The 12,689-nt window shown below is 48.6% G+C and overlaps 1 protein-coding gene across 1 annotated transcript; it reads right to left on the minus strand.

Moving 5' to 3' along the window:
* Positions 1-4,703: 4,703 nt before the first annotated feature.
* Positions 4,704-12,408, minus strand: HAUS1 (HAUS augmin-like complex, subunit 1). The gene is made up of 8 exons (XM_010005031.1): positions 12,261-12,408; positions 11,832-11,967; positions 10,314-10,448; positions 9,295-9,418; positions 8,448-8,513; positions 6,642-6,713; positions 5,787-5,834; positions 4,704-4,754 (listed from the first exon to the last, which is right to left on the minus strand). Exons 1-8 carry the CDS (start codon positions 12,406-12,408, stop codon positions 4,704-4,706), a joined length of 780 nt encoding a protein of 259 aa, XP_010003333.1.
* Positions 12,409-12,689: the final 281 nt, after the last annotated feature.

Genomic DNA, 12,689 nt, shown 5'->3' on the forward strand with positions numbered 1-12,689 from the left:
ACACCTCCCGTTTCCCAAGCTGGGCTGCCAAGCGTCTGAAATCACAAGTGTGCTGCTGAAACCCAGCCAAGCCCTCCCCACGCTGTGCACCTGCCCCCTGAAACCAAGTCACCCGGGCTCCTCTGCAGCCACCAGCACGGGCTGCTGGGGACCAGGAGAAGGGTGCCTGGGACACCCGTGGTTTATCCCACCCCTGAGCTACAGCCCCTTCCTGGGGCAGGAAGAGAGATGACACCTTTTCCTTGCTACCGGGTTTCACCAGCTAATATTGGCTAGTATCAAACACAGCACTAGCAAGGGCCTAGAGGAGACAGGTATTAGATGAGGTGTTGGGTTGTTTGGTTTTTGGTTGTTGTTTTTTTTTTTGCACCAGAGATTACAGAGCTCAGGAAGGACAATGTGATGCTGAATAGCTTGGAGGCAGTGCTGTATCCTCCCACATACCGGGTGGCACCCAGCAGAGAGAGGAGGAACCACAAGTTGTACTTTAAACACAGCACAGTGAAGTGTCTGCTTACTCCCTTGTGGCTTTTTTTTTATTATTGTTTGGGGGTTTTTTTGCACAGAAGTATTTCTGAATGGGAGAAATTCTTTCAGTCTGATACTGATATTTGAGTGGATAAGAAAGTGAAAAATCTATCTAAAGCTGCTTGAAGTTACTAACTGCATAGTCAGGGACAAAGTGAAGGATTTCCTGCAGCATGCAAGGCCACGTGGACCAAGATCACTCTTGTTTCACTACTGATCCTGTATTTTAATCGTTCAAATAATATCTCAGAAATACAAAATCATTCCCAGACCTGTAAGACCTATTCAGTACTAGATGAAATTTAAAAAAATCTCAAGTGCACTTAAAATTTGACGGGTCACATTTCTTGCTTGTAAGTACCCAAAACAGAATTGAGTATCGTAAGAATATTTGGAGCGTTTAACTGGAGATGGTACTACATGCAACCAACTTACTTTAAAAGTAAATCTTCAAACTATTTAAGTATTTTTAAAAATTGTATTGAACTATGAAGTCCCATCTTAATGTTCAGTATCTACTGAAGGATTTATATGAATGGAAGATAATTCAGAATGCTTTTAAAGGGAGAATGAAAAGCAACCACAATTAAATGTTTAAAATAAATGGAGTATTTTTATATTACTAGCTGAAATATATAGCCAAAAGAGGATCCATCCCTATCTTTTCATCCAAGGCATTTTGAGTAAATCTCTAAGTGTTTCAACTCAGTAGCCTTACGTTTTTCTCATGTATTTTGCATTTCTTGAGCATTTACTATTGTTATGATTGTGGTTTTAGGACCTAAATGTTTTATTTTAAATAAATCTCTAGGCCCTAGCTCATGTAGGTGCAAATTCTGATTTTTATTTTATTTTCTCCTGGAGCAGTTTTGCATATTGGCCTGAAAGGGACAGTGTGTCACTGTGTAGTAAAACATGTGCAAGTTTACACTTGAGCTGACCATTGGTTTACACATCAAGTGCATGATTATCTATCTATCTATCTATCTATCTATCTATCTATCTATCTATCTATCTATCTATCTATCTGTCTGTCTGTCTGTCTGTCTATCTATCTATCTATCTATCTATCTATCTATTTATTTTAACTCAGGTAGAGTCTGGATCCTCCAGGAGGTAGGTGATGAAGCCTCTACATCTTCTGCACTTTGTAAAACCAGGGGATCTGCAGCACAGCCCTGCTCCAGCTCCAGCCCTAGAGCATCCCACACCCTGGGCAGATGCTCTGGAGCTGCAGGAGCCCCATGCAGAGCTCCCAGTGAGCACAACTGCTCCCAGCTTGCAAGGTGCTGGTAGATGTGTATCTCCAAGCAACAGGCTGGGAGTTCAGCATGGAGCAGCTGGTGTAACCTGGAGCAAAGCTGCAGCAGCATCTCCAGGCACGTGTGTCATTCCCAGGTGGGTGATTGTTTTTGACCGAGGGGTCCAGCTGGCAGCCCCCCTTGCAGGCTGCCACAGCTCCTCACCAATGCATTGAGACCTCCGTGGAAACACTCAGTGGGTGGAGCTCCAAATCACACATGTTCTTAGCCCCAAATCACACATGTTATTAGCCAAGCATTCAGGCTGGTGTGCTTCTGTCTGGGCAGGACCTCTGCGGGGCATCCCATCCTCACGCTGGGAGAGCTGGGCTGCTCCACACACCAGCAGCCAGGGAGGACAACTCCAGCTGCCCTCTTAAAGAGCTGAGAAATCTTACTGACAGTCCAGGGCCTGCATAAATCTCGTTTATTTGCCTTTCCTTGTTCCCAACCAAAGCTGAACTGCAAGGCCACTGAGTTATGCTGCACGTGCTGCAGATGGCTCAGCTGTGGCACACAGCTCGAATGCAGCTGCTGGCTCTTTTTTGTTCCTTGTTTCCAAATGTTAGGAACCAACACGTGGCTGTCTTTGGACAGCTTCTGAGTCGGTCTGCCCCTGTCTGTATGGGTGGGACACAGAGCATGCTGTGCAACAGCAGCAGCTGAGGAGCAGCACAGCTGCCCTGGGGCTACAGGGGCAGAACAGCCCCCACATTTGCCAGCTGATGCAGCGATATGTGATGAAGTGGTGCTCAGGGAGTGCCACAGCCTCAGGAGATCCTCCTTGAGCCTTGAGTCAGGGTGAGCCATAAAAAGCTTTCTTCATCTGATGTTAGCTGGGTCAGTCTTGAGGCTCTAACTGAAAGGCAGAGCTGGTGGCACCCTCTGAGCCTTCATCAAATCCATATTGCTATCCCAAAGCACAGTCAATGTCCCTTAAACACTTAAAGCAAGTATAAACACTTAAGCAAAGCATTCTGATCTGCCCTTAAAAGCCTCCAGTGACTAAGATTCCTCAATTGTTGGGCTGTGACCTCTAGTTCCTGACAATGGCTTTCTTCTTACATCACTCTCTGCTGACTACCCAGCTATGTTCTGATGCCTTTCAAGACTATGACTTTGTAGCCCTTCCACAGCTGGAAACATCACATCATGCTCTTGCTTTTTCCAGATTCAGACTCCTCCCTTGCCTTCTTTTGGTTGTTGCTTTTTTGTGTTTGTTTGGGGTGTTTTGGGGATTGTTTGGTTCATTGTTGGGTTTGGGTTTTTTTTGGTGAGCAGTAGCTGCACCTGCACTCATCCCTGCACTAGCTAGGGATTTCACATCAGTTACCTTGCAGGTGATTTCCCCTTAGCCAGCTTAGCCCACGTGTTCAAAAGATGGTTTGTCCCCTTGCTCATGATCTTGATTTCTAGCCCAGAAAAAAATCAAACATCAAGAGTCATGAAATGAAGGAAACTAACCCTTCCCTAACTTCTTGATTTAAAAACCTGAAATTAAACAGCAACTCGCTCCAAGGTATGGAAGATGAAACAGATTCCCACGAGCAGTGGCTCTCTGAACATCCTTCAGCTCTTCCCCACCACAGTGAAAGAAACTGGACAAGGGAGGCACTTCACTAACGCCCTGACCCTGCAGCGTCTTAGAAAACAGTTACACCCTAAACATAATCAGACCTCATGATCCTGTTACTGCAAGAGGGGACGTGAAGCAATAGAAAGGATCTGTCTTCTTGCAGATCACTGAAATAAATTTCTGCAGTGAAGTAGCAGCTCCTGTGGACAGGTACACCAGGCTAAATCATTATCATTAACATTTTGTTCCTGGTTTCTCTCCCTCTTTCCCCCCAGTGGCACAGGGGGATGGGGACTAGAGTCAGTTCACAGGCTGGTGGTTCCTGCTGCTCCTTCCTCCTCAGGAAGAAAGAGTCCTCACAATCCTTCCTCGCTTCCCCATGGGGTCCCTCCCATGGGAGAGAGTCCTCCATGAACCTCTCCTTCATGAGTCCTTCCCACCAGACCTGGAGCTGCTCCAGCCTGGGCTTCCCACAGAGTCACTGGGGCTTTGGGAACAAACTCCCCTGGCACTAGGGTCTTCCAAAGCTGCATGATCCAAGTCCACTGCAGAAAATCTAAGTTCACCCCTCCTGGTGCCTTCAGGGAATGTTCCACCACGTTCCTCCATGGATGCAGGGGCACAGCTGCCATCTTGCCATGGGTTGCAGGGAAACTTCTGCTTGGGCACCTTCTTCCCCTCCTTCCTCACCAACCACCTGGGATCTTCACCCCAGCTCTGCCTTTCACCTCTCCTGCTCAGCTCTCATCTCAGTTGTTTTATATGTTAATCAGAGATTAATCTATTGTCCCTCTAAAGGCTCCTCGGCTGGGTTTGGAGCAGGGGCAATTTCCTAGCTTTTACTGCAGCCACCTCTGGGGCCCTGCCCCCACTACTAAAAAAACTGCCAAAACAAACCCAAACCAAACCTGCACAGGAGCCAATTCCAGTGTTTAATTACCCTTTCAGTGAAGGGTATTAGTTTCTTCTAATACCCAATTTAAATTTCCCCCTGGCACCTCCCCTAGAGGCCAATTACAAGTGTCCATCACATCTGGAAAAATAACTGACAAAGAAAGCAGGAAATTAGTGGGATATTTAATGAAAAATAGGTGATATTTACAAATACAAGGCTCCAAAAACTGTAGGCTTGAGCATGCTTGCTGGAAGGCCTCGAGTGCACCACCCAACAGCAAGGAGAGTAAGGCAGAAAGCTGCTGGTACAGAAGCAAGTCCAAAGTGCTTCCCCAGTGCAAATGAAGAGAAAAGCAAATCTTCCACACAGGCCAGTTCAGGTGGACTGCTACTTGAGGAGCATCTCAGAGATCCAGGTTCTCAATCTCCTTTGACAACTCTGCCTCCACAACGTTCTAGCAGAAGGAAAACACAAGAGGAATCAGTGACCATGAAACAGTTTTCTTACATCCTTGTTAGACAAACATGGCTCAGATGATCAGATCTTGGGATCTTATCACTACTGATTAGCCCAAGTACTGAACTGGAAGCTGTCAGTGCTGCAAACAGCAGCAGTCTCTGTAGACAGCTGCAGAGAAACATCCAAAGAAAGGGCTGAACAAGCTCAGCTGCCATTATGCTGTGCCCCAGGGTGGTATCAGACACCTCCAGCTGAGCAGGGACTCTCAAGAGCTGAGGCTTCTGGGCTGATCAAAGGCTCAGGCTGGTGAGGTCAACTCGTCTTTCTGAATCAAAACCCAGTGGTTTAACCAACCTGAGCAGTCACATCTGGAATCATTCCAAACCCTCTCAGAGAGCTGTGGTTTCTGATCTCAGCTCTCAGGCTCATCACAGACACCCTGTGCTTTCCCTGTGGGCCAGAAGATGGTGGCCTAAAGAAACCAAGGCAGGCTTTGTGCTCAGATGTGGCCCAGCTCGCTCAGGACAGCTGCGTAGGAACTTCCAAAACAGCTGGACATGGCTGTTCAACAACACCCATCCCTGCAGGTGGCACAAGCACGGATGAAACGGGCACGAGGCTTGAGAGGGGAGGGTCCTCATTGCAGCCCACAAGGCAGCTACACCATGGAACATGGGCCCTAGAGCCCTTAGAGCTCAGGAGCAGCAAGGAAGGGGGACAGACCACGAAGCTGCAACACAGCTGAGGGAATCAACACCCTGGCAGGGGAAGCAGACAAAATCCAGAGGGATCCAGACACCTAATCCCCACTGACCCCAGCACATCCAACGGCCTTGGTAGCTCAGGTATCATTCCTCCAGCAGTTCCTCTCACCCACACACAGCTTCTCCCTCACTAAAGCTGAGTTTCCCTCTGCAGATCACGCAGATCTGAGGAAGATCCACTCCCAACCAATAACATATACAGCTTGTTTTGGAACGACAGCACTCATGTCAATCTCTGTGAAAGATGAAAAACAAAGGCTTACCAGCTCTCGTTTCACTTCTTCAATCTTGACTCGTGCAAGGGAGAGACTCTAAGGAGAGAAAATGGCATAAAAATCAGTGTTTCAGCTGGAAACAGGGTCCCTGCATCACTGCAAGGCTCTGATGATGTGCAGCAGGGGAATGTGGGGAGAACAAAATCAGTTCTGTGCACACTCTTCACATGCCAAAGGTACTGACATCCAAAGCCTGGGACCAGCTTGGTCTGGGCATCATTTTCCAAAAGTCTGGCATGGCCTAAAGCCTAAAAAACCCTCCATTTTTAGCAACGTTCCAAACCTCCCAATCAAAGGCCTGGCCTTGAAACACATCCAAGGTGAGTACTAAGCACCCACAGGAGAAATCCAAGAGACTGGTGGAGCAGCCAGTGCTCACACAAGCTCAAGCACTAGTTTTAGGGGACAACCCCTACCTTTGGCTGCTGTGTCATAGTCATCACAATCTAGCTTCAAGCTCTAAACTCTGCACAAGGTTGACACCACATTGACAGCCTGAGGACATGTCAAGCCAAGAAACTGCTAAGTCTCAAAGTCAGTTGTTATACTCAGGAACTATACTTGATTCCACGTTCCCTTGTCTAATTCCAGGCTAACTCACCTTCACACTGAGCTCACCCAGTCACTCTATGCACGTTGTTTAAACACAGTTTGCCTGGCAAACATACTTATTTATTGCCTGGCTCTGATTAATCAACATGTGCAGCCTCCTGCTCACACCATGAAGACCTGAAGGACATCTACCTGTCCACTGAAACCATCACAACAATAGCTTTGACATGCTCAAGTCTGTTCAAATTCATCTGATGGCAAATACATTAGAACAGTGGAAAAAATAATTACAGGAGGTAAACTGAGGTAAGACTCCAGTTTCTTCTGCAAAGAGGCAGTTTCTTGCTGCAGTCCAGCCACTTTCTGTGAAGACAACAAGGCAGATTATATTCTACAGATTTACTTGTGGAAGGCAAGTCAATCAGTTCAAGAGATCCACAATTACCTACAGCATTTCAGAATTCACAAACATTGCTCAGAGCTCTCATGAGCCTTCTTAAAACCCAAGGGAAACTCAAGACTTGCTTTTCCTCCACTTATCAGCCAGTTATTTTGACACAGAGGCATCAATTAATTTTTCATGGGTCTGAAGACATCTTCAGACTCCTTTTCATGCAGTTGAACCACCTGACCTCACCTCCCTGTAAGGAGAGGGGCCTTCAAATGAGAATTCTCCAGGGGACTTGCACTGTCAGTCTCCCTGGAGGCCAGAGAACTGAGCCCAAGGAAAGGAACACACTCTCATGCCTACAGCTTCTGTGTGAGAAGTTTTGCACACCTGGCAGCAAAGACTCCTCTGACACTTGTCCTGCTTTGCTTCTCCTGTTAACAAGGGGGAGTCGTTTGTCTTGGGGGCTGAAAATTGAGCACCTTCCACAGCCCTCAATTCTCTTCCAATCATCAACTTGAAGGAAAAAGACCAAAAGCCCCTCCCTCCAAAGAGAAAGGAATTTCTGCTGCCCAATTCAGTGAGCTCCTGGCAAAGCAGATACAGAAATATCAGCAAGTCAACCTGCCCTCATGCTCAGCTCCTGCAAGACAAGAGGCCCAGGAAATTGCCTATGGTTTTGTGTATGTAAAATCCCAGCAGGAATTCCTCTGGCTCAGCTCTCTTCTGAAAAGCTGCGCGGTGGAAACTTCGCCACCCAGTGCCCGTTCAGCAGATCGACAACAGAAACACCAGAAGCCTCTTGTCACTCTGCAGTTAAACTAACAGGCAGGAAAAGCCAGAAAAGCACCTGGGGAGAAAGATTCAGCTCTCAACACAGGAACAGCAAATCAGACTGAAAAGAGGTGAGTGCAGGGGGAACACCACAAAGGAATGTTCCATGTGTGCACATGCTTCAGCACAAAGCTGGAGAATCTGTATCTTGCAGCTCAAGAAAGGGGCCTTTTCTTTTAACAGATTTTCCTGCTGGGCTTATAATACAGCCAACAATGCTCTGTGTAAAGACACGACATAAAACAAGTAGCCTTTGGTGGCTCAGCATTTGGGCTTCACTAGACTTCCTCCCTTTGCTCAGAAGAGTCTTTCACACCAACTAGAGGGAATCGCCTGGGCCATCCCCTCCCACTACTGCCACACACAGGCAGCCATGGAGCAGGACACAGCCCACAGCTCAGCCAGGGCTGCAGAGCCCAGATCCCAGAGGGAGGAGGCAGAGCACGGGCTGCCACTTTTCTGTCAGTGGCACAGAACTGATCCCATGGCAATTCTCAGCATATAACCAATTACAGGCAGAGGCAGAAAAAGAAGAGAGGGAAGAACAAAAGGCAAACAAAATAAAGATTCCAATTGTTCTCCTCCATCAGTCCAGAAGGAAACCTTGCTTCCAAGTCCAAGAGATGCCCACGTTTAACCCTGAAGAAGAGGCACCACCTCAGCACCCACAGATGCTTCTCAGTTTCCAGAGGGGACAAAGCCATCCAACACACCAGCTCAGAGGTATCTATCTGTTGGATTTTTACTTATGCTGCTTTTCACCACTGACACTGGCTCAGGTAACCACAGAGCAAACTGCATTTCCTGCAACCACCCAGCAAAGCAGCCTGGTCTGTGCCCCTGCAGAAGCATCCCTCTGGTGCCAGAAGACCTACCTCAGACAGGTTCATGAGGGCCTCATGCGTCAGCGACTGGTCCAATCCCGTAGCAGTGATCTGCTCCTGCACACAGGAGAGAGCTGGTTCAGAACTGACCACACCATTTCAGAGGGAGGAGGAAGGTCTGGCCCTTTCCTTGGTTTTGGGCCTCAACAGGCACACAAGAATGGAGTTTGGCAACCACAGGAACATCTGCCATTGGAACCACAGCTACTGCAGGTAGATGAAGTCAGTTGCTGCTAAAATTGGCATCCAGAACTAGTGGCAGAAAAGCACAAGGCAATGCTGGGAAGATGCTTCTCAGTCCAGCCTTGCCAGCCGTGCTGCCACGTTTGCATCTTGTGAAGGTCCTGGGCAGCAGGCACGTGTTAATGAAACCATTCACATGCCCTTCAGCAGGTAGCAAGGGGAAGGAGAAGACACCACAGCTTTGGGCTTTTGTGTTTGTGTGCTTCCTAAATTTCAAATCAATGCCCTGTTCTGGATTCTGACTCACAAAAGCACCTCAGTGTGGACCAGCTGCTCTGCTGGTGCTGTCTGAACACTCTTCTATGACAGGACCTCACCAGAAGCACAAGGGAGTCCAAGCTACTACAGTTCTCAGGGAAAGAAAGTACAATGTCTTTGCACTATCACAGGATGTCCTGGGGAGAGATCAGGAACGTAACAGGAACAACTCCAGGGGAGGAACAAATTGTCCTCTTAGACAGCAAGTCCTGTCAGCCCAGCAGTCCCCCAGTTTAGGAAGCTCCTGGGATGTCCCTGAAACTACACGATTGGGCCCAACCAGTCATGACAGTGCAGTCCCCTCACAACATCTTCTCAGAACATTCCTTCCACCCACCTCAGTAGCCCTGATCCTGCTGTCAATATCCACAGATTTCCTGCTCAAGAAGTCCAAGTTATGCTCCCGGAGGTCAGCTTTGACTTCTTCTGTGTCCAGGTGTTCTTCCGTTTTCGTTATATCCCTTAAAAAAAGAGAGATACAAAAAGAAACTAACTTGACATTCCAAGAGATCCCAGAACACAAATACTGCTACCTTACCAGGCAACATAACCAACACCAGAAGGGGGAGAGTGGAGAAACACTTGCATTGCCCTGGGAGACTTCCCAGTGGAAACACCCACAGCTCTGACACCCAGACCCCCAAAGGCCAGGCAAGAAAGGAAGACAAAGGGCAGGGCTGCAGCCATCTGCAGGAAAGCACAGAGTGACAGTCCTCTGCACATCTCCTAACTCCAACAGAGAGCTGCTGTGCCAGCCAAGCTTCAGAGCAGAGCCAGGGGCCCTGGCCAAGCTACAGAAAGCACCCAGGCTGGGACCTTGCCCACCAGGAGAGCATCTGGGCCAATCCCCAACCAAGGCAGGGGCTGAGGCTGCTGTGCTTGGCCAAGCACTTCACGTCACATCCTCTTGGGAGCTGCCTTGAGACCAAAGTTGTTCTGGTTTTCCCAAGTCTCCCACACGCTGCTGGTTCAAGGAAATTCTTACCTGGCAATGGTTTCTGTTTTGCCTGGTTCCTTCACTCTGACTACACAGCCCATGCTATGTGTGGTGATAAAACCAGGTTTGCCTTGAACTTCAGACAAAGGCAAGCGGTGGCTGATGCCAGCCCCTATCTGAAAGCTGCTTGGAGGCCACGTCTGCTTTAAAACAATGGCTTTGATGCTCCCCCAAGCCTCCTGGGACTGCTGCTTGTCCAGAGCACCTGGGTGTTAACAGCTGCTTCCTCATTTCGTGTAGGAGAGATGTGTCACACCCCTGAGCACTGGCTTATCCTGGTTAGTCACCACAACCAACATTCCAGGCTGCAGGTACCACAGGTACTTCCTGCAGCCTTCCCTTTCCCAGCCATTACTCACCCCTTTAAACGCTCCTCCAGCAGCAGCGCCGCAGTTAGTTTTGCCCTCATCTTGGTCACTTCAGCTTCCATTTTCTTGTTTTTTGCTTCTGTTGCATACAGCTCTGAAGTCATATCATTGATGGCACAGAAGAAGCTGGTGAAAGGACAGGTGCAAGGGGCAAGGCTCAGGAGTCAGTTCTTCAGACACTCAGAAGAATCAGTGTTACGATCTCCATACCTTGCACAAATGCTTTCTTTTAACTAACCAACATTGCATCTGGCTGGACTCAGTCCCGGAAAATGCAGGTCCCCAGGGCATGAGCAGCAGTATTTCAGTCTCTTCCTCTTCCCACATGGCTCAAAGCTGCTTGCCCTTCCAACTCAGAAGAGCTCTAAGAGTGTCACGGCCCTGAGCAGCAAACAACAACTAGGTTCCAAGACAAACTGTGCTCCTTCCTTCCTGCCAATGCTCAGCACCAACCTGCTGGTTTAAGGCCAGGCTGGGGAGAGGGGCCCAGGAAGAACAGAGTATCAGCTGCTAGTTCTCTGTGGTCAAGGAAAATTCCTTAGGTTCACTGAGGCCAGAAAAGAGAAGGAAGAAAGAGGAGCTGCTGCTTCAAGTCCAGTTACAATTCCCCAGCCCTTGCCTAAGCAGTATGAAACCTGCTGCAGACTGTGTGACCTGGCACAACAGTCTGAGAGGCAACATCCTGCAGCCACTGCCTGCAAAAGCACAGCCAAAAAAAGGGGATTTAGCTCTGGCCAACACAGTTCTCAGGCTTCAGAGACTTCCCTGCTGGATGTCGTGGTTTGAGCCAACAGGTGGCTAAATACCAAGCAGCTGCTGATCCACTCACTCTCTCTCTGCCCCCCAGGAGAGAGGAGACAATCTGCAAGAGACTCAGGAGAGAAAATCCATCTCATCACTGAAATAAAGCAGTAAGAGCAGTAAGTCTTACTCTACTAGAACACACAAACAGGTGATGTGCAGTGCACTTGCTCACCCCCTGCTGACCCCTGCCCAGCCCCTCCCAGGCTTGTGATCCTGCAGGAGAAGCCCTCAAACTGCAATCCAGAGAGAGAGGAAAACTCCCCCTCCAGCTCCCAGCTACATACTGAGCCTGACACAGACTGATACGGAATATTCCATTGGCCAGTCTGGACCTTTTGCTCTGGCTGTGCTCCCTCCCAGCTTCCCGTGGGCCTGCACAGGAGGAAAGCATGGGAAGTGGAAAGCCCTTGCTTTCTTACCAACAACTAAACCCATCAGTGGTTCAGCAACATCCCTTCCTATCAAATCCCACGTTAAACCCCAAACACAGCACAACTCCAGAAGGAAGTTGGCTCCATCCCAGCCAAAGCTGGCACACTGGGATAACCAAGAGCTAAAGCTTTGTGCTCTCTCAGCTCCTGGGCTCTCCAAAGCTGCTCCAAGCCTGCAAGAGAAGCTGGGAAATGCGAGGTTGAAACTGTTGAATGAAAAACCAGAGGGAAGGAGCACAGACCATCCCCCCTGATGCACTGCAGGAAAAATTACCTGGTAAGAGAAGTGTCCTTGGTTTCAAGTGCCATCGCACTGCTCACCAGGACATCCAGACAGTTGGTGGCTTCTTTGGACAGACTAGAGAGGGAAAGGCCCAGGCGTTCCGTCAGAACCCCCTGTAGAGATTTAGCTGGAAAACAGAAACAAGGCAACAGAGTAATTTTTTATATCACTCTTCTTTTAACATGTATGTTACAAAAGGCTCATGGTCCCCTGAACCCCTCACTTACTCCACAAAATCCCACATCCTCAAACACTCACTGGCAGCTCCAGCACAACTGAATCACCTCGCTGCTGCTCCAGACTCCTCCAGCCCTTTCCTGAACTGTGGATTAGCCAGCTCAGACTCTTCAGTCAGCTCTAGGCTTGCTGCCCTGGCTACCCAGGCAATATTCCAGCTGAGAATTGCAGTTTCAAACCCACCTTCTGTTTTATATGCTGATTCCTTCTCCTTCATGTCCTCTATCAGCAAAGAAAGATCCCTGCCTGAGGCCCCACTGCCTTCTGCCATCTCACGCAAGGCACCAACTGCAGCCTCTTTGTACCGTGGGATGAGCTGATTCCTGTTCATGTTCTGTAGCCACAAACTCACCTGCCAGGGAAGGAAATAAAAAGAGTAAACAGACAAGTGGGACAAAAGAAAACAGCTGATAGATGTGAAAAATGTCAAGTGCTGCAAGCTCTGCATTGCTGCAGAGCAACTCCTACGGCTCCTTTGTTTCTGACTGCAACACCCTCTGAAGGTCACAAACCCCTTTGTCTTTTCACCTCCCTCATTTCACTGAGCACCTGCTCATCTGCAGCTGATGAAACGGTACCTTGTTATGGATGTGACTCCTTTCCTACAGACAC

Source organism: Chaetura pelagica, unplaced genomic scaffold (assembly GCF_000747805.2).
Source record: "Chaetura pelagica isolate M959 unplaced genomic scaffold, ChaPel_1.0 scaffold121, whole genome shotgun sequence".
Classification (NCBI taxonomy): domain Eukaryota; kingdom Metazoa; phylum Chordata; class Aves; order Apodiformes; family Apodidae; genus Chaetura; species Chaetura pelagica.

Excerpts from the sequence above, each read along its gene's own strand:
- HAUS1 (XM_010005031.1), bottom strand. The coding sequence starts at position 12,408 with ATGAACAGGAATCAGCTCATCCCACGGTACAAAGAGGCTGCAGTTGGT. Across the intron at positions 11,968-12,260 it reads ATCAGCATATAAAACAGAAG|CTAAATCTCTACAGGGGGTT; the intron begins GTGGGTTTGAAA and ends TCTGTTTTCCAG. Across the intron at positions 5,835-6,641 it reads CTTACCTCAGTTTACCTCCT|AGTCTCTCCCTTGCACGAGT; the intron begins GTAATTATTTTT and ends TTCTCTCCTTAG.